The 25,964-nt window shown below is 47.2% G+C and overlaps 1 protein-coding gene across 2 annotated transcripts; it reads right to left on the reverse strand.

Moving 5' to 3' along the window:
* Positions 1–510: 510 nt before the first annotated feature.
* On the reverse strand, positions 511–19,050 carry TGIF2 (TGFB induced factor homeobox 2). Of its 2 annotated transcripts, none has more exons than XM_080684085.1 (3): positions 18,833–18,994; positions 14,048–14,273; positions 511–3,233 (listed from the first exon to the last, which is right to left on the reverse strand). In XM_080684085.1, exons 2-3 carry the CDS (start codon positions 14,237–14,239, stop codon positions 2,712–2,714), a joined length of 714 nt encoding a protein of 237 aa, XP_080540211.1. In that variant the 5' UTR covers positions 14,240–14,273; positions 18,833–18,994; the 3' UTR covers positions 511–2,711. The 2 variants fall into 2 exon arrangements, with proteins under 2 accessions (XP_080540211.1, XP_080540210.1); XM_080684084.1 differs by having other exon boundaries at positions 515–3,233; positions 18,740–19,050.
* Positions 19,051–25,964: the final 6,914 nt, after the last annotated feature.

A 25,964-nucleotide genomic window follows, 5' to 3' on the forward strand; every position in this document is an offset into this window, starting at 1 on the left:
ATTTTGTACTGTTTGGGCTGTAATTATAATGTATAGTCATTATGACAGAAATGCAACCCCCAGCTAGCTTATTTAAAAAAGGGAATTTACTAGCTTACGTAATTGGGAAGTCCCGAGTGGTACTGGTTTCAGATATGACTACTACATCCATCTCATCTCTGCTTTTGTGCTAGCCTCATACTGTAGCCATGTTCTTTCCGTATTGGGAGAGGGAGAGGAAAAAGTTGCCAATTCCCTGAGTCCCCTCACCTCTTAGCAAATCCAAAGCTCATTATTGATCCCAGGGAAGACTGGTCCAGCTTGGGATGCATATGCCCTCTGCACACTGTGATGAATGGGATATGGAACAGGGTTGAGGACAAGGAAGTAAGGCTACAGAATGTACACTTACAGGTGATTACTAGAGAGGGTAAAAGGTAATGCAGAGTAAGAACTCAGCAACTGCCCCATCTCCAGGCTGGGCCCTGGGTCACAGTGGATCAATCTGTTTCTACTTGAAAAACAAAAACAAAACAAAACCGAAAACAATTTTATTTGACAAAAGACAAAAACGAAACTTATTTACAGTAGTTTTCTGTTCAAATTATTTCAATGGGATAACTGTGCTTCTCCTCCAGGTTTATCTCACAACCAAATAAGCAGAGGCTGCCCCACCCCTAGCCTCTCTATCTTGCACAAAGGGGAGAGGGGAATGCCAACCAGAATTCAGCAGCATGGCTCCCACACCCTCACCACCTCCATTGCTCAGTGCACTGTTGGAAGGAAAAGTCCCACCCCAGCCCAAAACGCTTCCAAAGTCCCCTGCTACAAGCATCTTAAAACAGTTACACCAGACCCGGGCTCACAGACATGGGTGGGGTAGAAGAGGCTGGGCAAACAGCGGCGTCAACTAATCTTGAAGCTGCCACGTTCATGTTCATTTTTCCCTAGCTGGGCTAGAGGAGGGTGAGAATCCTTGATCCCCTTCCCACCTACCCAGGGCATGGAAGAAGAGGGCACAGGATGAGGGAGCACGCACAAGAGAGCTTAGGAAACTTGCCCACTCAGAGCAAAGCTCCCTTTCTGTAAATACTAATCCCCACTCTCACACCAAGAGGTGGGCTAAACCACTCAGAAACGAGGATGCCTTCCTGAAGTCTTCAGAGATCAGCCCAGAAAGGACAGAATAACCTGTTTCTGCCTTTTCTCCTGGCCAGACCTAACCAAGTCAGCCAACACCAAGTAACTTTCCCCCTTGTGCCTGACCTGGAAACTTCAGGGAACTACAGGCTGGGGCTCCTGACCTGTCTTTTGGCCCAGTAACAATATTATTCAGAACAAAAATATTTTTGGCTAATAATAACCTAGGATTAGTGTTTCTTAGGATATATAAAGATGGGGTATACTGATGTTGCGCACTGTCAGCAATGAAAAAGCAAAATAAAAAACGGGGAGGAAGGTGGAGAACAAGACCAACTGTGATCTGTTTCGCTTTGAAGTTTAGGGCAGGGGCCTCTGCAACTCCAATTTAAAGCAAGGTGCAACACAAAAACACACGGTGAACAGGCTTCGTAATTTCCAGCCCCAGCCTCCTCAGAAGACAGCTCCTCAGGCAGCTTGTGGCAGGAAAATTCCCTGCTTCCTCCAGGAATAGTTCCTGCCACCACCGTGGGAAAAGCTGCCAGTAGATGGAGCTTTTGACATTCTGGCCACTAATCCAAGTTCCTAAAGGACTCCAAGGCTGCAGGGCAAAACTTTCAAGGATAAAGAAGGGAAAAACATTAAAGAGAAAAAACAAACAAAACACCCTAATGCCTCAGTCTAGCTTACATCTCTCCCCCCACCCCCAAAAGTACAGTAAAAACAGAAATATAAAAAACACCTCTCCAGTTTTATCATCCTTCTCTGCTCTGTGCCTAGAAAGTTTGGTCAGATTCTCTGTTGGACCCTCTTGCTGGCTTTGGCTTTATCCTCCTTCGGTTCCTGCCAGAAAAGCCAAAGCCTGTAAAGTCTTTTCCTCCTTTTTTGGGTAAACCAAACCAACAATAAAATAACCATTAGGAATTTTGCAGAGATTTAACTGGTCCCCCAAACAAAAACACTCCTTCCTTGTAAAACAATCACCTGTTGTAGTGGTGGATCATTCCCAGTTCATCAGACTGTCACACAATGCACTCTTATTCTCCACACCTGGGCTTGCTGCCCCCATGAATGCAAACCACAATGAAAAGGGAGAAATGAACACCAAGTTTGACAAAAACCTGAATATTCAACTGGAGTCCGTTCTGTTATATCTGCTGGGTTCCTCTTTTCTTTTGTTCACACTTATGAACTAGGAATGTCCACACTTTGCTTAACAGAGCAGCCGGCTCAGGGGCAACCTGGACCCAGCACACATAGGTCTGAACTCGGCAGGTTTCCTGTGCGCAGCCCAGGGAAGCAGCTGGAACAAAGGTGTCCTGTGGGTTCTCTGGAGAAGTAGCAGCACCATGCCTGTCTCCGCTCTCTTGGTCTCATCACCTGAGGAGGCCTGGAGAAAGGCAGTCAACAGAGGAGAGGTCCCCATCACAGTGCAGTGACACCAGTTAGTGTCTTCCTGCTGAAGATCCTGGACAGAGGAGATGATCCTGATGTTTGGCAGTGAACCAAAGAAAACTCTCTGTATGAAAGGGAACCAAAACAGAAACCCAGGACAGCTGGCTCGAGCCTTGAGCACCCCTGTGGGCAGATGCCTACTTGGGGTTTTCAGAGACAAAGGGGATGGGAGTGTGCAGTAATGGCAGCGACAGGTCCTGCTGCTTCTGAAGCTCCATCTCAGCAGCCCTCTGTAGTGCCACCTCCACCAGTAGCTGGAAGCTGCTGAAGTCCTCCTTGTCCTGCTCTGGGGGTGTGGGTGGTGGTGTGTTGAAGAGTCCACCGGTGGGGCTTCCGGCTTCAGCCCTGGTCAGCAGGGTGAGAGTGTTGCCAGGGGTCACCAGGGATTTGGGGGGTTCCAGCTCCCCTTGTGGGAAGGGAGCTGCTGGCTTTTCCCCCTGGCCTGAGTGGAATGGCACGGAGCACACAGACAAGGAGAGCACATTGGTGGGGGCTGGTACAGACACAGCCAGCACCGAGGGGCTGCTGCCACGGGGGAGGGCCACATCTGAGGCCTTGCCCCCTCGGCGGGAAATGGTGTATTGGTTGGGGTCTTGGCCATCCTTCCTAAGCATGTCTGGGAGAAGCCGCCGCCGAGCGTTGATGAACCAGTTACATATCTGAAATGAATACAAGAGACTATGATCAGCCCTAACTGGTTTGGCTCAGTGGATAGAGCGTCAGCCTGCAGACTCAAGGGTTCCAGGTTCGATTCCGGTCAAGGGCACATACCTTGGTTACGGGCACATCCCCAGGAGGGTGTGCAGGAGGCAGCTGATCGATGTTTCTCTCTCATCGATGTTTCTAACTCTCTATCCCTCTCCCTTCCTCTCTGTAAAAAATCAATAAAATATATTTTTTTAAAAAAGAGACTATGATCAGTTCACTCAATTAAAACCAGCTATGAAGCACCTATGTCAGGCCCCATAATATAACAGCAAATGACATACACACAATCACAGTCCTCAGAAAGGTTCATGTTGGGAAGAGAGTTAAAGAAGAAATCATACAAATGAATATAAAATTGCAACAATGATTTATCCAATGAAGGGAAGGTACAATGGTGTGCTGCTGGAGACCCAATCTAGTCTTTGTGGACTCAGGGTGGTATTCTCTGAGGAAATGGCTCCTAAATTGAGATCTGAAGGATGAGTAGTTTAGGTGGGAAGGGAGAGGAATGTTCGATTTAGGGGGAACAACATCTGAAAAGACCCTGTAACAGGTGGAAGCAGAGTGCCTGAGGAGCTCAGACAAGGAAGAACTTAGCTCCAATGGCTGGAGCTAAGAGTGGTAACTAGAGCTTACCTCTATAGTGGGGATTTGGTTCTTTATTCTAAGGGTGATGGGGAGTGTAGGAGGGTTTTAAGCAAAAGAGCAACTTGCTATAGGTGGTGTGATGAGATGACAAATGTTTGTTCTATTTGGGAAATTGGAAATGAGAGGACCTGGTGCCAAGGTGATTCACTCCTAAATTTCTATAAAGACACCAGAGAATGTCAGATAGAAGAAAATGACTCTTCCCAGGCAAAACTAGGATCAGTGGCTCCAGTTGAATGTGCAATCAACCAACATCCTTAAGTCTTTTTTTATACATGCTGCTCAGAAAACTCCCATTTAACCTTGACCCCATTCCCATCTAATTCACTGTTTAGATCAATCTCTTTGGACCTATGCATGAGGCATCAAATTTCTCACTGTTAAGTGTTTCTCACCGTTAAGAGTTATGCTGCAAAGCCAAGACATATCTAGTGCCCTGACTTCATCCTTTTAACAGCTTCATGGCTCTCCCACCCATCCTCTTCACTAGTTGTCACTTCTCTTTCTAAAATGCAATGACTGTTGCCCTAGCCGGTCTGGCTCAGTGGATAGAGCATCAGTCTGCAGACCAAAGGGTGTCAGATTGATTCCAGTCAAGGGTACATACCTCAATTGCAGGCTCCTCCCCGGCCTGGGCCCTGGTCGGGGTGCGTACAGGAGGCAACCAATCAATGTGTTTCTCTCACATAGATGTTTCTCTCTGTCTTTCCCTCTCTCTGAAAAATCAATGGAAAAAAATATCCTCGGATGAGGATTTAAAAAATAATAAAAATAAATAAATAAAATGCAATGACTGTTATTCCTATTTTAGAAAACTGCCATTTGTTTCCGACTGCCTACAGGGTCAAGTCTAGACACCCGAACCTGGTGTTAAATCCTCCCCTGTCATGGCCTCTATTTCCTTGTATTCTTTAGCATGTGAAATTGCTCACCAGACCTTCATCAGGCCCTGTGCTGTTTGTTTTTTTTTTCTTTAAATAGCTCCATGATGCCTTTTGCACATCACATTTCTTTTTTCTGAAGTATCCTCTTTTCCACCTGAGAATGGCTACTCCTCTAAGCTTTAGCTGATCTAAGATATCAGCAATATGGCCAGAGGAGAGGAAATGGATTCAAAACACCTCTCTGGTCCAGGCACCAAAGGGTTGTGGGTTCAATCCCTGGCGTGTCCAGCATGTGCAGGAGACAACCAGTGCAGAAAGCAACCAATCGGTGTGTTTCTCTCTCTGCCTCTCCCTCCCTCCCTTCCACCCTCTCTAAAAAACCGATGGGAAAAAAATATCCTCAGGTGAGGATTTTTAAAAAAAGGCATAGCTTGGTGGTTGAGCGTCGATGAACCAGGAAGTCACGGTTCAATTCTCAGTGAGAAACATGTCCAGGCTTGATCCCTAGTGGTGGGTGTGCAGGAGGCAGCTGGTCAATGATTCTCATCATTGATGTTTCCAACTCTCTCCCTTTCCCTTCTTCTCTGAAATAAAAAAACATATATATATTTTAAAAAATAGAACAGGAGTGGGAACCGTTTTTTTTTTTTTTCTGTCAAGGGCCATCTGGAGATTTATAACTTCATTTGAGAGCCATACAAAATTATCAACTTAATAATTAGCCTGTTATATTTGGTCAAACATTTAATTAATTCACCCCTAATGCCTTGGCAGGGCCAGACCAAATGATTTCGCAGGCTTGACACGTTTGCGGGCTGGACATTCTCCATCCCTGATCTAAAAGATCAACCACCCATATCCTCTTTTCTCTCAATTACTCCCAATGGCCTGGAAAAGTGGCAAGACAGATCCTACAACAGCTCATCTGAGCATTATTTTAAAAGTTATGGATTAGACTAGAAAATAGTTTGTTAGTTTCAAGACTGGTATAGGGTCATAAAAACAAACCTGTTTTAAAATATTAACCCTTTCCTTAAGTAGGCAAATACAACCCCCTAGCATTCCCCCAAGTCCTTCTTCCTCTTGCCCTCCACTGGAGGGGTCACCAAAGGGGAAAAGCAGCTTAATAACTTTCTTGCTATCTCAGAGGTAGCAGGAGAGAAGAAACATTAGAGACTATGGATATTGGGTGTGGGGCATGGTGGGCATGGCCTGGTAGGAAGGTATCCACAGATTTGGGCATCTTTCTGAGAACTTTCTCTGTGAAGAGTTTTCCAATAGCTTCCAATTACTGAGCACTAAACATCTACAAATTTTCTTCTCATAATTACATCACGTCTATGACTTTGATCAATTCCTATTTTACTGATGAATATTTGTAAAGCTCAGCCTGGAGAAGTCAGGCAGGAGTGTCCACCTCTAGCCATGGATCCCCAAGCCTGGGCCTCTGAACCTGGAGGAGTAGGAGCCCCTCTTCTTAGAACCTCCCTCAGGCTGTCACAGGGCCTCAGAGCCCATCTTACTTTATTCATTAAAACAGGTTAGAACTTCTCACTTTCCTATTGCTCTCCCTTTCAAGGCTTCATGCTTACTCAGATAATACTTATTTGAGTTCGTATTATGTGCCAGGCCTAGTTCTTAGTACTGGTGATCCCTTTGTGAATTAAACAGACATGCACTCTGCCCTGTGGTGCTTGTAGTCCACCTGGTTGTGGAGACTGGCAATGAACAAATATGACGAGAGACACCAATAAGTGTCAGGGAGGAAACAGACAGGAATAAAAGCATAGCATATAAAGATAAGAGAGACTACCAGAGACAAGCGGTCTGGGAAGGCTGAGACCTAAAGGATAAGAAAGCCAGCCTTGCCCTAACCATTTTGTCTCAGTGGATAGAGCGTCGGCCTGGGGAATGAAGGGTCCCAGGTTCGATTCCAGTCAAGGGCATGTATCTTGGTTGGGAGCACATCCCCAGTGGGGAGTGTGCAGGAGGCAGCTGATCGATGTTTCTAACTCTCTATCCCTCTCCCTTCCTCTCTGTAAAAAATCAATAAAATATATTAAGAAAAAAAAAAAAGCCAGCCTTGCCCTAGTTGGTTTGGCTCAGTGGATAGAGCGTCAGCCTGCGGACTGAAGGGTCCCAGGTTCGATCTGGTCAAGGGCATATGCCTGGGTTGCGTGCTCAGTCCAACATGCAGGAGGCAGCCAATCAATGATTCCCTCTCATCACTGATGTTTCTAGCTCTCTCTTCCTCTCTGAAATAAAAATATATTAAAAAGAAAAAAAAAAAAAAGCCAGCCTTATAAGAAAGCTGAGAGAAGAATGTTCTAGACAGAGGGAACAGCAAATGTCAAGGTGCTGAGGCAGGAAAGGGTTTGGCTTAAGAAACTGACAAAAGCAGGCAGGGCTGATCCCACTAGGTCAGAACACCATGGTAAAATACTAAAGGGCCCAGTGATTCCCAGTCAGAGCACATGCCCAATTTGTGGGCTTGATCCCCAGTAGGGGGCATGCAGGAGGCAGCCGATTAATACATCGATGTTTCTATCTCTGTCTCCCTCTCCAAAGGAAAAAAAAAAAAGACTAAAGGCTTAAACAGTGGCTTGACCTGAATTCCACGCTAGGTCCTTCTCTTGGTCCTGTCTCCTCTCTCTGTTTATCCACCGATACACACAGAGCATGCACCAGGAGGAAGAAAAGATGGGAACCCCTCCCCCTTCACCTCCTGTGCGCTGGGATACTGGGAACTGTGTGGGCTGCAGCAATGCATGATGTTGCTCCAAACATTCCTCTAATGTTCACAGAATGGATCAAAGGCCCAGCTCTCCTCAGGGTTCCTGTATCAATTCTATCCCTGACCATCATCTTTCTTGGTCAATACCCTGGCAAGCCCTTGGTTACCATCTTCCTATGAACTTTGTCTCTACACAACTGAAGGGCTATGACAAGAGCTGGTGCCTGGAGTTGGCATGGGTCTTTGCCCAGCAGACTATAGCTGCATCCATTCCACAGGTGATCCAAGGACAGTACTAGGGCCCTGGCTCTGTCAGGATGGGATAGCTCCTGGGCAGGGCAGAGTCTTCTCACTTATCCCTTTGCACTTCCATGGTCCAACCAGTACTACTGAGCACACACAACCCCCTACCATTTTCCCCAGGTCCTTCTCAGACACTGGCTGCGCTGAATCCTGGCAAGAGCTGCAAGGGATCCCCAAGGATCAGGTTGAACAACTGGGTGCAATGAAGGGAGAGAACTAACTAAGCACTCTGGACACCAGGTTATCATGCCAGCCATCTCACTTGCATTATTAATTTGCATACAAGCCTGGAAGGGTAGTGAGCAGTGTCGCCAAAGCACCAAAGGGGAAACTAGAACTCAAAGAGAAGAAAGAACTTGCCCAAAGTCACAGACTCCCAAGTATAAATCTGGGATTCAAACCCAGGTCTCCTGGCTTTAAGGTCCCTAATGCTCTTCTTACTCTGCTTTGCTTTGTTTTACCAGAGGGACAGATAGCGGGATAATCATTATTATAATCCTAAAAAAAAGCAAACACTTGTTGAACCAAAACATGTCAGGTGTTTCTCTGAACATTCCCCATCTAATTATTCATTTAATCTTCAACAACTTATGGAACAGGTTCTGTGAAGATCTCCATTTTATTTGAACTGTTGAAGAAACAGACCCTAACCAGAGGTTCAGGAACTTGCTCAAGGTCACCTGTGCAAACAGATCTGGTCCAGACAGCCTGGTTCCAGGCAGGTGAAAGGACTGAAGAGAATCAGCCTAAGGCCTTTTCTCCTTGTTCAATTGCTTCCATCCCTCTGTCCACAACCGTCTCCTTAGTTACCTGTGCTACGGGAGAGCACTGCACCTCTCCACTTTTCCCCTGTATGTAGGGGAAACAGATCACAGTGACCTGGGTCAAGGGAGATAAGGATAAGTATTTCTGTTGAGAAAGAAGTCTTGGGGAAGGGAATCTGGGTGTGTTCTCACAGCTGCGAGGGCATCTAGCCCTTAGTTGCACCTCCCATTTTGGCTTATAATTCTGAGAACAGCAGAAATGCGCGTGCGCGTGTGCACACACACACACACACACACACACACACCCGCAACATATTCCCCTCGATCTGCAGAAAACTTGGCAGACTACTGTCTGTTTTATCTTCTCATCCGATAGAAATGCACAGCTGAGGGGGGCTGGGTAAGCCCAGGAGGCCTGAGTGCACCACCAATGCCAGTTGCAGAGCATGTGACTCACTCCAACTCTAAGTCCTTGGGGAGAAGGTAGTAGGAAGAATGCCAAGGTGAATTCTGTGATTGATACGGCAAAACAGACTGGGTGCCTGAAAGCCTGTCTCCACCATAAAACAGGGCCCTGTCCCAAGGGCTATTGCCCTGTCAGTCTTTTTTTCTTTTTTATCAGTGGCTGAGATGAAGGACAAGGGAGGAATCACTGTGGCAAATGTGAATGGGAGGGGCCAGGAAGTGGATGAAGGCCATGAGGATCAGAGCAGGGCATTTGACAAGGCAACACAGTGCTTTAATTTTAATGTGTTTTCAGCTGTGAAAGACAGAAGCAAAAGGGGGGAGAGGGAAGTGAAGACATGGAGAGACCTTTCCCAAACTTCATGGTACCTCCATTTGTGTTGTGACCACCACATTCAAGTGCTCTTAAGGGCAGGCTGGCTTTGTTAAAACCACCTTGAGGGTAATTTTAAGAAATAGCTATTTTGGCCCTGGCCGAGTAGCTCAGTTGGTTAAGAGCATCATCCCACTACGCCAAGGTTGCAGGTTCTATCCCTGGTGAGGGCACATACAAGAATCAACCAATGAATGCGTAAGTAAAACAAAGTCAATGTTTTTTTCTCTCTCTCTAAAGAAAAAATCAAAAGGAAAGAAAAGAAACAGCTATTTCTCACCTGCTTTATAGATCTGTTGGGGAAGGGGGCAAGTCAGAAATGTGTTTTTAAGCTCCCCAGAGTTCTGCCACTCAGGCTTAGGAACCAATGGTTTAACCCCCTGGTGTAACTTGTCCTTGTGGGTCGAGCCCTTTATTTAAGCAAATAAGCTTACACAGAAGCTCCAAAGATATACGTACAGATGAAAGGCCCTGCGGTGGGGAGACGAGGTTGCTGGTAGGAAGAATCGGGAGGCAGCTAGCTTTGGCATCAGAGTAAGGAGAGCAGCTTCGAAGGGTAAGGTGTTGCTGAGTGTCTGGCCAGGCCACACCTTGCCACAGAGCAGGCCACTACAGCAGGCTCTTTTCTTACCTGTTTGGTTCCCCATACCCAAGGGGCTGCTGCCCTTACCTCCCCATTCCTTCAAGTCTGTCAGGACTCCATTCACATGCTGCTTCCTGAGAGAAGCCTTTCACACACCAAATTGGTATTTAATTGCATTAAATTCTTAGTCTTTTAAATAATGTCTTCCCTCCTCTCCTCCCTCCCCTGAGGCTAGCCAAGGGCAGGGAGTTTCCAGCACACAGCACTGGGCCTGGAGCAGAGCATACCCCCAGTCAGTACTGCAGAGTGAAGGAATGGGGCCAGAACCTCCCTGCTACACTCACCTTCCCTCCCCAACACAGCCCCTTAGACCAGAGGGGGTGTCACAGGGACCACTGAAAAATCCTTCGCAAATGACCTTTTAGTTGGCCTCACCATCCCACCTGCCTAGCCCTGGGCAAGTACCAGCAAACCAGTTAGTTAAGTGACTCATTGACTTGCTAATGAGACAGCTCCAGGGCAGTTAAAAGAGACAATCAAAAGAGATGTCCCCAGGGAAAGAGGAAAACAGGCCTTGGCAAAATGCTGATGCTTGTTGAAGCCAGGTGATTGGTACCAAGGGTTCTCTTTTTATGGATACAGTATTTGCAAATATTTTAAATAATGAAGGTTTTTTTTTTAAAATAATGAAGTCTTAAAAATTAAATACACTGAACAGACCGTCCAACCTCAGAGAGAAGGCAGGGTGGTGAGGGTGGGAGTAAGAGATCAACCAAAGGACTTGTATGCATGCATATTAGCATAACCAAATGGACACGGACACTGGGGGGTGGGGGCTTGTCCTGAGGAGTGGGGGGGTGACAAGTGATCAATCAGGGAAAAAGGAGACATCTGTAATACTTTAAACAATAAAAAAAATAGAAAGAAAAAGAAAAGGGCACTTAAAAACAAACAATTAAATACAGGAAAGAGATGCCTCCAGGAACTTAAGCCCATTTTTCCTGATTGATGAGCCACATTTCCTTACTTCTGAGGTCATGCCTGTTGACATTTCCAACACTTATTTTCAATTTCTGTCACTTCAATAATTATTTCTGAAGCACCTACCAGATACGTGGTACTGAGCTAAACACTGGGACATAGTGATAAATGATACCAGGCCTCTGGAGTTTAGTGTGTTGTAAAAAGCAATTACAGTCAAGGATCCAAATGCTGACCCAGTCCTAGTGCTGTGGGAAGGCAGGGGTCCTCCACGGGTCCGGAGTCTCCCTGGTCAGATGGGAGCAAAGTGGTCTGGGGTATCAATCGGTGTGGTAAGAATATGAAAGGCTTACACAGAAGCTCAAGCCGGATGAAGCCGGCTCTGCAGATAGGGGCAGGTGATGTTGTCATTAGGTTGGCAGAAGCCATTGAAGGGTTTTAATCTTAAGTAGAGGGGTGACAAGTGATCAGACAAGGATAAGTTGGACCAGATAGAAAAGAAGCCTTATTCCAGAAATATTTAAGGGGTATGTATAGGAACTGGTGACGGACTACATAAGCTGAGAAAGAGCTATCAAGGGGAGCCCTTCTAAAAGGAAAGAGCCAGCTTGGAGATGTTATCAGTTATCAAGGAAACGTAAGGTGCCTGTAAGACCTCCAAGCAGAGGTGTACCCTGGGGATTCACAGTATAGTTTCCATCAAGGAGTGCTAGGTGGTTCCCACTGCTTTTGAACTCTGGGCATGACTCTAGTGCTGGGTGGCCACTGGAACTCCTCCTACACCTTCATCAGAAGTCTCCAGCTAACCCTTGCCCCAGACCTACATTAAGTGGGATCTGGGGATATGCTGTCCTAGGGATCCACTGGTTCTCCACAAGAACATTGTGACTTTGTGTTTCTGTTGGGATTATGAGCAGGAGCACCATGGCCTGTGGCAACCCAGACTTGCTCAACCCCAGTCAGTGCCTCTGTCACACCACATACCACAGCCCAGTCAGCACAACACCATCCGTTTATAATAATGCAGTTAGATGGAATCTCACTGGTTTTACATTCATTTACTTTGGAAAACTGTGTATTTTATAGTTGTGTATAAGAGCAAAAGCAAGACATTTTTTACCCAGTTTTCAATTTGTACATAGTTAAGTGATGTGATAATAAAAATATTTTCTTTAAATTGGAAACGGTGTCCCTGACAAAAAGCAATTTCATTACTGTGTGATCAGTGGTTTGACAGTGCAGGATGAGGCACAGTGGGAACACACAGCAGTGGCCTCACACCTAGGCTGGGAAAAGCAGATGCTTTCCAAAGAACAGGCTTAAATGGAGTGAACCAGGATCAGAAAGGTCAGGAAGAAACCAACGGAGAAGGCCTGGAGGCCCAGAGGGCTCCAGGGGCAGGAAGAACTGAGAGATGAGGCTGCTGAGTACCCTAAGGAGTTTGGACTTTATCCTGAAGTCAGTAGGGTCTGTGGAGTGTGTGACACAATCAGAATTGCACTTTAATGTTCAAGAGAATGGACTTAAAGGAACAAGGCTGGAGGCAGGAAGACCAGCAAAGAGGCTATCTAGGTAATACTGGTTCTCAGGCTCCAGGGCAGCTCAGAAGTCCTGCCCTGGCTCTCTGCTGCTTTCTGTCCCAGCAGTGATCACTTTTTGCAAACATCAGTGACCAAGTCTTTCCTGCTACTTCATCCAAGAATACATACTCCTTGAGGGTAGGAATGAGCCTGGTTCCTCTCTGGGATCCCAACTCTGTCCAGCATAGAGATGGGCATAGTGGAGTGCTTGGCAGTACACTGTAAGGAGCTAGGCATGGCTAGACACCTGGGGACAGTCCAAGACCTATGATCTAGGAGAGATGAGGAGAAAAAGGGAAGTAGAAGCACCGACTCTGCCAAACACCTCACAGTGCGCCTTGAATTCTTCTCTGTCCCTCCTTCTCACACACTGCGAAAATGCTACAATCACCTCCCCTTTTCAGAAGGGGAAACTTGAGGCTCAGTGAGGAGGCAGTGACATGGCCCAGGACAAAGCTACCTCTTGTGGAGAAGATGGGATCTGAGTCAGGGTTTGTAACGCTAAAGCCTTTCTTGTAGGCAGACTCAAATTAACCGCTGCCCAGTGAGTGTTAAGTCAGGTGACAGGAGTTCTGAGGACTGAATACTCACCATGATACTTCATGGAGGAGGGACAAGAGCTGGGAAGAACCTGGGAGGTTCACAGTGGGGCAAGGGAAGGAGGGAGAAACCGTATCATGGATTGGAGAAGTGGTCTAGGAAAGGACAGAAGTGGAAAGGGGGGTGGGCCTTTGCTAGGCTGAGGCCCTGCTCTGTGTCTCCCAGGTAGGTGAGAGCCAAACTGGAGGCAAGGCAGACCGGGGTGTCCTGCCTCAGCACTTACACAAAACACCTACACGTCGGCAACTGAGGCAATATCTTGCACTTTGACAAATATCTTATGAATGTACTCAAAGCACCTTCACATCCAGTTCTGAATCTGTTCCTCACAATAGTTCAGTCAGGCAGGAGAGGATCGGAACCCCCACTTTATAGACGGGGAAATCAAGATGTGGTCCACAGCTTCTATGTGGCAGAACTGGGTTTTGAACCCAGAATCTCTGACTTTTTTCCTTTCTTTGACCATGATTCCAACCCAATTTTAACCACACTGCAGGTCACCAGCTGTCCCCTGCAACCAAGTCACTATCCAAGCATCACCCTGGGCTGGGGCCCAACTCCAGACACTCAATGCATTCTCACCTTCCCACGGCCTCCCATGTTAATGAGACACCTAGACATTGATACAATTCCTTGCCTCTTCAGAACTCTCAAAAAAAAATCTGAAATCTAGCTGCAATGACCTCATGTCACTGTTCTCCTTTGTGGCAGGGGGACTGGGTGTTCTCATCTGACCAAAGAAGAAACTGAGGCCCAGAGAGGGAGGCGACCAGCCTAAGGCCACACAGTGAGTCAGTGATAGGGCTGGGATAGGACTAGAACCCAGGTCTTCTGCTGCCCCCCTCCTTACCTGCAGCACAGACAGGTTGGTTTGTCCAGAAAGGCTCAGCTTCTCCTGCTCAGAGGGGTAGGCGTTGTAGCGGTGCAAGTACAGCCAGTCGCGGAGGATCTTAACTGACTCCTTGGGCAGGTTCCCTCTGCGCTTCCTCTTGCCTGCCAGGGAGAGGAGGCCTTCATCCTCACCCAGATCACTGTCTGACATGATGTCTAAGGGCTAAGCTGGATCTCAGGCAAGCCTGGAACAAGGGACAAAGGGGATGGGGACATTATATTATTACCATGCACTGCCTCTCACCTCTTCATATTCTTTAAACACACCATTATTAGAGCCTCGGACACCAGAACTATGAGGAAATTGCAATTCAAAGCCTCAGGCCATACCACAGCCTAGGTAACCTAGAAGGGATGAGTCCAAAATGCCTCTATTTCACTAGATGACTACTGAACTAAATAGCAGCTCATTTTTTTTTTAAATTTAAAAAATTTCTCCAATTAGTTTACATTCAATATTACTTTGTATTAGTTTCAGGTGTACAGCATAGTGGTTAGACAATCATTTACTTTACAACATGTTCCTTGTAAATGGCAGTTCATTAATAAGCAGTACCAGCCTAGAAATAATTAGTTACTATTGAGATCTGTATAGAGCATTTTCCATTTATTATCTCATTCTATCCTCACAAAGCCCTTGTAAGGGGGACACTACTATTATCATCATTTTATAGATGAGCAAACCAAGGCCCAGAGAGATTAAGAAAGCCACCTAAGACACTATGGCTCTTAAACAGTTACCATGTGACCCAGTAATTTCACTCCTAGGTATCTACCCAAAAGAAATGAAAACCTATATCCACATGAAAGCTTGTACACGAATGTTTATAACAACATTATTCATAATAGCAAAAGGTGGAACCCTGGTTGGGTAATTCAGTTGGGTTCCAGGGGTCCTCAAACTTTTTAAACAGAAGGCCAGTTCACTGTCCCTCAGACCGTTGGAGGGCCGGACTACAGTTAAAAAAAACAAAACCTATGATCAAATTCCTATGCACACTGCGGGCCCGGGACGAGTCGGTTGCTAAGCAGGACAGGCAGCGGCACCCGGCAGGCCAGATAAATGTCCTTGGCGGGCCGCATGTGGCCCGCAGGCCGTAGTTTGAGGACCCCTGGGACTGTCAACCTGATATGCCAAAGGTTTCGGGTTTAATACCGGTCAGGGCTCATAAGAGTCAACTGATGTTGATTTCTGTCTCTCTCCCTTCTCTTTCTCTCTCTCAAATCAATCAGTAAATAAAATAAAATAAAGCAAAAGGTGGAAACAATCAAGTGTCTATAACAGATGAATGGATAAATAACATGAGGTCTATCCATATAGTGCAATATTATTTGGCCATAAAAAGGACTGGAGTCCTGATCCATGCTACAATGTGGATGAAACTTGAAAATATAATGCTAAGTGAAAGAAACGCATTACAAGGAACACACATTATATAATTTCATGTTAATGAAATGTCCAGAATGGGCTGGGAGGGAATAGAAGGGTGATAGCTAAAGGGAGTTGGGAGTTTTTTTTTGAGGAGATAAAAATGTTCTAAAATTGACGGTAGTGATGTTTGGATAGTTGTGAATATATAGTTCACCCTTGAACAATGTGGGGGTTAGGGGTGCCAAGCCGCACAATTGAAAAATTGCAAATAACTTTTGACTTCCCCAAAACTTGGCTGTCCCTCAGTATTTACAGATTGGTTGATACCCAAATCTGGCAGAGGCTCAAGTCCCCTAATAAGATGGTGTAGATCAATGCATCCATGGACTTCAAGTCACAGATGGAAGACAGTATGGTATTTATTTTTTTAAATCCTTCACCTGAGGATTTGTTTTTATTGACTTTTAGAAAGAGATGAAGGGAAGCAGAGAGGGAGGGAGGGAAAAAGAAGAGGGAGAGAAAAATTGGTCCTGTATGTGGGGCCAGGATCGAACTCGAAACTCAAGATATGTGCCCTGACCAGGAATAAAACCCAAAACTCTTTGGTGTACTGGACTATGCTCCAATCAACTGAGCCACCCAGCCAGGGCCAGGTACTTATGAAAAAATTCCACACATAAGTGGACCCACACAGTCCAAACCCAGGTTGTTTAAATTTCAACTGTACTAAAAAACACTACCTTGTTCACTTTAAATTGGCAAGTTCTACGGTACGTGAATTTTATCTCAATAAAGCTGTATGGAAAAGAAAACTCACATCCAGGATATAGCATATATAGGATAGTGGGTTTGGACCAAGGTAGTTTGGTCCCCCACCCTTACTCCATACCATCTTGCTTCCCAGGTCTCCCAAGATGTCAGGAAACTATTAATCACCATGGTCCTATAGCAATCCATGTAACATTTACTGTGCACCTATTGTGTGCCCTGCAGAGTGTTGAGCTATCCCTACAGGTTGTCTCTCATACATTCTCCTTTGTGATCTAGCTCCTGGCTTGGTCTCAGAACAAACTCCTCAAAAAATTGTAATAAATGAGCAAGGCAGGGGCTCTGGTCCCTCCAACCTGGCTACCTAACGTTGGGCAAATGTCCTCCCTCCCCTTCTTAGGCTTGAGCCCCCACATCAAATGAAAGAAGGTGTTTCCCCTAGACAACCTAACTCAGTTGCTCAGCCCCCTGACAAACTTCTTGTTCACACATGCAAAAGAGATTTACATTTTTAAACCAAAAGTTCCAGGCCAAGCTGATGCCAGAATCTCAAGACTCCTCCCTTCTCAGCCTTTTAACAGTTCCCCAGGAGGCTGGGCCAACAGACTCTGGCATTTCCCAGGTTTTGTTTCCTCAACTTGGGCCAGAGCCCAGATAACTGGGCTGGGTAGGCCAGGCTTTCGAGGGAAGGGTCCACCCTCCCAGCCAGGCCACCTGGAGGTGAGACAGGCATTGATTAGAGGTGCCACTCCTCAGAGAGTACCAACAATCCGACTGCTTTGTGAAGTCAGGTGTCTGAAGTTTAGCTGGCTAGGGCAGTTGGGATCTGGGTTAAGGGATGAAGCCCTGGCAGGCTGGGAGTTTACTCAAGGTTATCTGTACAAATTCCACCCTGGCTGCTAGCCAAGTTCCAGACTGTAGGGTTCCAGGGTCGGCCGGTGGAACGACCCCTCAAGTCTACACAGACCTCTCCACCATGGTGTCCTGCACCTCAGCCCACTTACAATCGGTGAGGGATCCCAATATACACCCCACAATCACACCAGACAACTCTCCTAACAGCACCAACTCCCTCAGCCCCTGCAATCCCCATAAATTTCACCGACAATACAGCACACACTCAGTTTACAGATCCCACTTCTAGCGCGATCAACTGGTACCCACATTACCAGCCCAACTCCTGGATATAAGCCCACCCACGAACTCAAACCTACCCGACCCGCCCACCCACGATCTCTCAGGCTAGGAAAACTCCAGATGTCATCACGTCAGCCATCAGTTCTTATCCTAACTGGCCTGAGGTAGCAAGCTCGCGACCTAACACCCGGTGCACCCTACTACACACTGCAGGATGCGGACCTGCAGTCACTCCCGCACGAACTTTCTGACAACTCCCCGGCCGGGCGGGACACTCCCCCGGGCCGCGCACTGCGGCTGCATTCCCAGCAGTTCACACAAAGCGCGCAGCCTCCCCCGCGGCCCAGACCGAGTCTGAGCACATGGCTCCCGGGGCGGCGGGGAATCGGCCTGCGCTGGGGCGCCTGCACCCTTCGGCCCCCACACCCCGCGTCAGCATGGGCGCTCCAGCTCATCCGCGGGCCCGCAATCCGGTGGGGCGGGGGCTCTGGAAGAAGAAAAACTCACGTGTCTGTCCCGGGGCAGGAAAAAGTTTGGTTCCCACCCCCTTCCCCCGCGGCTCAGCGCTGACGGACTCTTCGGGGCGCGGGGCCGGCCGAGCCTGCGCGCTCGGCTTTGTGCTCGGAACTCGGCCCGGAGGGGGAGGGGAGGGGAGGGGAGGGGGCTGGGCTCCCACCTCCGCACCGCCCCCCCCCCCCGACCTGCGCCCAGACTCCATGTTGGCCGCCCCCTACCCGGGAGACTGAGTGTTTCCCCCGCTGGAGGCTCGGCTCACGCTCGGCCTGCCTGAGGGTCCCGGCGCGCACAAACTTTCTTTGGGTCGCTAGCCCCCCGAGCCCCGCTTCCTTGACCCGCCTGGGAGTGACAGATGCCTCAGAGACAGACTTTCCTTTGTTCCAAAGGAAAGGGGAACTCGCGCGGGCTCCCCGGCCCTCCCAGCTCCGGGCCCTTCCCGCTGCCCCCACCCGCAGCTGTCACTCTCAGCGGCCCCCTCGCCCGCTCCGCCACACCGCGGTGGGGGGCGGGGGGGCTGCCGGCGGTTAGCAACGTGCACTTTTGAAACCAAACAAACCCGCCCCCGCGCGCTCACCCCGGCAGGGCCAGGGGCGGCCCATCTGCCATGGTGGGATCCTAGGAAGCTGGGTCCCTCAAAAGGTCCCCAAACGAGTTTTCTGCCGGGGGGTGGGGCACCCCCTACCGGCCCCCGCCAGCACACTGCGGCCGGGACTCACAAACACCCCCGAGCTCACACACCCACAATCGCACGCGCCAGGACGACGCCACCTCCCCCTCCGGCCCAGAAAAAAAAAACTTTCCAAGTTGTCCGCGCGCCCCCCGCCCCTAATCAACTCCGCTCCTGCGCCCCGCACTGACTTTCCCGAGCGGCTTTTCCGTCCACGCGGCCTTGGGCTCGGTCCGCGGCGTCTTGGCAGGGGGCGGGGGGCGCTGGGGGAGCGCGCCGCGTACCTGCCGGGCCTGACACTCGGCCTGACAGCTCGCGGCTGGAAAGCACCTCGCGGCCTGACGTCAGATCCCCTCTCCCCCGCCTGCCCCCTCTCTCTGCTCGCCCTCCCCCACCCGCCCGGAGGGAGAAAACAAACTTCGTGCTGAGCGCTGCGAGCTACGCCCACCCCCCGCGGGGCGTGCCGGCAGCCGCGAGGGGCTTCGCCCCGCCCACCGCGCCCGGAGGGGGCGGGGCCGGGAGGGCACCTTCTTCCTGCGCCTCCCCCCACCTCAGGAATGCCACATGGCCTCGCTGGAGGAGTGGTGGGAACCCAGACTCGGGATAGTGCGCTTGGGGGCAGGAAGTGGCCCGAGCCTCCTTTCGGAGAGCATTTCCGGGGCGCCTACTGTGTGCTTCAGGTGGGGGGGAGGGCCCATTGCTTGGAGGAGAAATAAATGTAAATTCCGACATTTGTAATCCTCCCTTCACTAAGATCTTCCCGCCGGCAGTGTGATTATTCCCATTGCACAGAGAGGAAACTGAGGTCCAGTTAGTCCCGGGATTTACCCCCAGCTGGTAAGGACCCGGCTCTGAATGCAACATCTGTTCTGCCCACAAGGGCCCATCGAATCGGGTAGAAGGCTTCTTCTGACACCATCGTAAAACATGTAGCCCTAAGGTCTAGCTCACAAGTGGCGGCTAGAGGTCAAAACAACCAATTCCGAAGGAGTGTTTGTAACGACGCGAGGACGCTGAGCGAGGCACTTCAGGTGTATCATCCCGTCTAATCCGGCTTCTGGGGTAGGTGCTAGTATATACATCAGTCCCTGATTTGCCCATGAACTTCAGAGAGGCTCTTGCTTCTTGTCATACAGTCAACCAGTGTCATTCAGTCCAGGTGGATCCCACAGCGGAGCTGGAGCCATGGCCTTTACCCCATTGAGACAGGCCCTTGAAAGAGGCAGTCCACCCGTCCAGGAGCTCCAGTGCTCCTGGCTGGTTTCTTTTTCCTCTGCCCATTGCACCCAACTCCAGGACGTTTCCCTTGGTCTTCCCCAACTCTGCCTGCCAGTACTCTCTTTGCTAATTTTTATCTCTGTACTGTGAAACACCTGTTGACCAATCCCCCCTAGGACCTGAGGATTCGGGAATACCTTGTATGCTACCTCCCCAACCCAGCTCTTGGCCTCTACCCAGCACAGAGTCAGCCTAAAACTGGTCAAAACCTTTTCTGGGCCTCCGGTTCCTCATCTGGATCCAGACATTTAGGACCCTTGAGCTTGGAAATCAGGAGCCTTGAAATGGCTTTTGGTCTTAATTGCTCTTTAGCAATGGAGAACTCGAACAAAAATCGAATGTTTTCCAAATAGGCCCTAAGCCAGTCAGAATGCTGATTAAGTGGCTGTTAAGATGCACCTGAATTTCCCATTGAAGCCACACTTCCCTGCAAACGCTTAAAACCTAGATGCCGCACTGCTCTCCTCACAGCAGCACCCAAGTATCAGTGCCATTACCCAGTGTTCTCCATTTCACAGGTGAGGAAACTGAGGCCCAGAGAGGAGGCCCCAAATAATACCTTGGGGAAGTGGTGCTTGGTCCACAGCTTTCTGAGAAAGAAAAGAGAGGCTTGGAGAGTCTCAGGTAGGACAGATAAAACCACTGGACCCTGATCAGTAGGATCATAGAATGTGTGGTGCAGGGACCTTTAGAAGGGGGGACCTAGAAGGGAAAACAGGGGTGCACCCAGGTGACCCTTGGAGATACGATTCTCTCTGGCACTTAGCATGCCAGGCAGCCAGGCATTGTGCATGAGAGACAGACTGTTCCATTTTGGGGAAGCCACTGGGGACCTGGGCTTGAACCCAGAGACATTCCCCGAAAATTGGCCACCAGAAGCAGCCCCCTCGGCCAGTGCATCTCCAGTCTCATGCTAGATGAGGTGCATTGGAGCAAATGGGAGTAGCTCCTTTTCCCCCTTAGCCAGAAGTTTCAGGAGTCCCTCCCCAGACTTCCTGGAGGGGGAGGGGAGTTGGAAGATAGAGCAAGGCTGTTAGTGTGTCAGGACTTTGCATTTTTTAAAAGTTTTTTTTTAGAGAACAGATTGAGCTGTTAGAGGGGAGGGGGGCTGCGGGGCAGAGTGAAAATGATGGAGCGATTAAGCAAAAAACAACAGCTCATAGACACAACAGTATGGTGATTACCAGAGGGGAAAGGGAGGTGGAAGGAGGTAGAAGAGGGTATAGGGGGAATAAATGATATAAGAAGAAAAAAAAGATTTTTAAATTTAATTACAGTTGACATTCAGTATTATATTAGTTTCAGGTGTCAGCATGGTAGTTAGACATTTACATAACTTATGAATGAAGTGATCCCCTCATAAGTCTAGTACCCACCTGGCACCATACATAGTTATTACAATATTATTGACTATATTCCCTATGCTGAACTTTACATCCCCATGACTGTTTTGTAAGTGCCAATTTATCAGCCATCTCCCTACCCCCCTTGCATCTGGCAACCATCAGTTTGTTCTCTGTATCTATGAGTCTGTTTCTATTTTATTTTGTTTTTTAGATTCCACATATAAGTGAAATCATATGATATTTGTCTTTCTCTGTCTGACTTATTTCACTTAGCATAATACCCTCTAGGTCTATTCATGTTGTTGAAAATGGGAAGATATCATTTTTTATGGCTGAGTAATATTTCATTATGGAATATTATATATATGAATACATATCTTCCTCACATCTTCTTTATCCAATCGTCTGTTGATGGGCACTTAGGTTTCTTCCATATCTTGGCTATTGTAAGTAATGCTTCAATGAACATACGGATGCATATATCTTTTCGAATTAGTGTTCCAGAAGTGGAATTGCTGAGTCATACAGTAGTTCTATTTTTAATTTTTTGAGAAACCTCCATACTGTTTTCTGTAATGGCCGCACAAGTCTGCATTCCCATCAACAAAGCACAAGGTTCCATTTTGTCCACATCTTCATCAGCACTTGTTGTTTGTTAGGATTGTGCATTGTAAACAAATCCATCAGGTAAAGCCTAAATACATGAAGTTTTAGAATTACCGTGTAAAGCTTCTCAAATAGTATCAGAATTTAAAATGTGTGCACTTAGGACTCTCTCATGAAAAATAATCTCAGCCCAAAGATAAATGCTTATACAAGATTGTTCTTTGCAGCACTCTTCATTCTGGGGGAAAATTGCAAGCAACTACATGCCACTCACCAGGAGGTGACAGCTCACAGCAACTCTGGGACCTCCATACAACCAGATGCTGCAATGGGGTAAGTCTGTGCACACTAACCTGGGGGATGGTCAAGGTATATTTATTAGGACAGTTGGCCTGCAGGGGCTCCTATGGGTGTCCTGAGATGGTGCCTCGGGAAAGGTAGGAAGAGGTTGGAGGTAAGGTGAACAGGTGAAGCAGCTCTGGGTAACTAAGGCTAAACAAATGGAGTCCTATCTCTAAGATCTGGGAGATTTGTGGCTTTCTCACATGAGGTTCTGCATTTTCATCTAATGTGACTTTCAGCTTGACAGTATCTTAAAAGCCCGTAATATCTTGTTAGCCAACCACAGTTCACTTGGCTTGCCCCTAGTGTTGGGTATGCACTCATTCATATAGTTCTTTGTGCCTAGTGTGTGTCAGGCTGTGTGTTTAAAAATGGGGAACCCACTGGCTAGACCAGCCTTGGGCAAACTACGGCCCGCGGGCTGGATCCGGCTGTTCTATCCGGTTCTCTTGCTCTCCCCTCCGCTCCTTTACTTTGAATTTATATTAGTTCACACAAACACTCCATCCATGCTTTTGTTCCGGCCCTCCGGTCCAGTTTAAGAACCGATTGTGGCCCTCGAGTCAAAAAGTTTGCCCACCCTGGGCTAGACCATTCATGAAGGGTTTGGGCAAGGTGAATGGATTAAGAAGTATAAATTGGCCCTGGCCGGTTTGGCTCAGTGGATAGAGCGTCGGCCTGCGGACTGGGGGGTCCCAGGTTCGATTCCGGCCAAGGGCACATGCCCGGGTTGTGGGCTCGATCCCCAGTGGGGGGCGTGCAGGAGGCAGCCGATCAGTGATTCTCTCTCATCATTGATGTTTCTATCTCTCTATCCCTCTCTCTCTCTGAAATCAATAAAGAAATATATTTAAAAAAAAAAAAAAAGAAGTATAAATTGGCAGTTACAAAACAGTCTCCAGATGTAAAGTTCAGCTGAGAAATGAGAGGGTTGGACATGATAATCCTAAAGGTCTCTTCTTTCACATTCTGTCATTTAAACCTTATATATTTTTTAAAGTAATCTATGCATATAAAAGGCTAATATGCTAAGCGTCCCTCTCATGGTCCAATCGGTTGCTATGATATGCACTGACCACCAGGGGGTAGATGCTCAACACAGGAGCTGCCATGATGCACACTGGCCATTTACAGAGAAATGTCAGCACGGACCTGGCATCGACAAAGCAACACTCAGCTTCTCCCAAGTGGGACACATGCCCCGCCACCACCCTGGAGCGACAACCAGCCAAATCGCAGCCGATGCTGCCATGGCACAAAATGCGGCCCTCAGTCCAGCCCAGCCCAGCCCAGAAACGGTCGCTGTGGGCGCCGGGTAATGATGTCATGTAGCAACGCCCGGCTTCCTCTCCCTAGCCACTAGCCTCCTTGGAGTTTCTTCAGCCCAGGAACACAATGTGCTTTATAGCCAGGTGCACATATTTTACACTTTAAACAAATGTTTGTGAAGCATTTTCCCATGCCTCATCTCATTTGATCTTCACAGAAGTCCTGGAGTAGGTAGATAGGAGACTCGGTGAAATCCTGTTTTCTTTTCATTAGCTGGAAAATGGAGATTTAGGAAGCTTAGAAATTTGACATGACTGAAAAGAAGTAAGAAATGGTGGACCTTGAAAATGACTTCAGGTTTTCTCATTGCATAGAATATTGTCAAACACTGCTGCAGTTAAATATTTTACCCTTTGTTCTCCCTGCATGATCTACAATAATAATCTGCTTCATGTTGATATTTACTGCTATGTTGCTGGCAATTACCTGAAAGAGAAGTTGGGGTGCTTCACTGGGTTGGAAAAAGTTTAGCTAAATCAGAAAGCAGGTCTAATTAAGCAAGTTTATTCTATAGCTATAAAAGGCTAAGTTGACTCGCGCATGCGCGATACATATAAAGCTCTTGCTGGCGCCATTCACCCGTGTGTGTTTTGATCTGTCATTGTTGATCATGAATTTGGTTGACACTTCTCTTACAGAGAAAGGGCTAATTGTGATATTAAAATATTTCTTCTAATTAATTTCCTTTTAATGCGCACAAATTCGTGCACCGGGCCACTAGTTGTATATAAACGTAAATGCCTGTTTGCCCACAGCTTAGGCAATACTGGTATTTATCTTTATTTTATCTTTGCTGGTTTAAATGGTGAGGAATATTACCTAAAAGTTATATATGTCTGCTCTGCATGACTCTCTTAAACAGCCAGGCTAAGCTATGGTCTAGTTATGCTTAATTATCAAATTTTCTTCCTGTGTAAACAGTTGGAATGAAAAGTTTATTTCATGTGGGCCTGAGTTATGGCATACTAACTCAGGGGTGTCGGTGTGGCAGGGATGTGGTAGTGACCCGCAGGTAGGGATGCCACAGTCACTCTTTTTTTAAAAATTCTTTATTGTTTAAAGTATTACATATAGTATTACATATGTCTTCTTTTCCCCCATTGGCCTCTCCCCGGCCACCCCTCCCCCCCGCCCCCTTAGCACAAGCCCTCACTCCCCTAGTGTCTGTGTCCATTGGTTATTATTATATGCATGCATACAAGTCCTTTGGTTGATCTCTTATGCCTCCTCCCCCCCTGCCTTCCCACTGAAGTTTGATGGTCTGTTCGATGCTTCTCTGTCTCTGGATTTATTTATTTATTTATTTTTTTAAATATTTTTTTTATTGTTTAAAGTATTACATGTAGTAGTACATATATTCTGGATTTAATTTTGTTCATCAGTTTATGTTGTTTATTAGATTCCACAATTGAGTGAGATCATGTGATATTTATCTTTCTCTGATTGGCTTATTTCGCTTAGCATAATGCTCTCCAGTCTCATCCATGCTGTTGTGAATGGTAAGAATTCCTCCTTTTTTATAGCAGCGTATTATTCCATTGTGTAGATGTACCACAGTTTTTTAATCCACTCATCTGCTGATGGGCACTTAGGCTGTTTCCAAATCTTAGCTATTGTAGATTGTGCTGCTATGAACATAGGGGTGCATATATCCTTTCTGATAGGTGTTTCTGATTTCTTGGGATATATTCCTAGAAGTGGGATTACTGGGTCAAATGGGAGTTCCATTTTTAGTTTTTTGAGGAAACTCTATACACAGTCGCTTTTCTTGATGTCTTCTGTTTTCTAGCCATAGGTTAAATAGAGAATATTGTGCTTTTAATTTGGGGATTTAAAAAATCCGTTTTGAGTTTCTGGCATTCTGCTCTCCTGCCCATAAGCCACTGGGTACTGGCACTTCTAGTTACAGCTACTCAAGCAGCCATAGAAACCAGCTGGTCAGAGTTGCCTATTTCGCTGGGAGACTTAATGACTGTATTTTAAGTCCTTGTTTTTATTAGAGTCTGGGTGATAGGATAGAGGGGGCTCAAATTCCCTTTGGAATGGTTTCATCTTTTTTCTATGTGAGAATTCTCTTATCTCTGGAGTATTTTTTAATTACAAAAGCAAATACACCATGTTAATTATGGCAAGTGAAAAAATGCAGAAGTATATAAAGAAAAAATATCCCCCTGCTCACTCCCATGTTCCAGCATTAGCCGTGATAACAGGTATATGTTCTTTCTCACCTTTCTCCGTGTTCATGTGCACACATGCAAATATACATGCAGCCTGAGAGTTTTCTCTCTTTCCTCTTATTTACATTCTTCTCGAGTTTCGTCAGGGCTGCAATTAATATTTTCTACATAAATATCTTTGCAATTCTGACATTCTCCTGAAATAGATTCTCTACAATGAAATTACTGGGGCAAAGAATGAATAATTTAAAGGCATATTACTGAAGTGCTCTCCATGACAGCATTTGCAGAGTTCTAGTGCCTTTCTCATTCAGTCCTTAGCCACATCAAGTGGTACA

This window comes from Plecotus auritus (genome assembly GCF_963455305.1).
Source record: "Plecotus auritus genome assembly, chromosome: 8".
Taxonomy (NCBI): Eukaryota; Metazoa; Chordata; class Mammalia; order Chiroptera; family Vespertilionidae; genus Plecotus; species Plecotus auritus.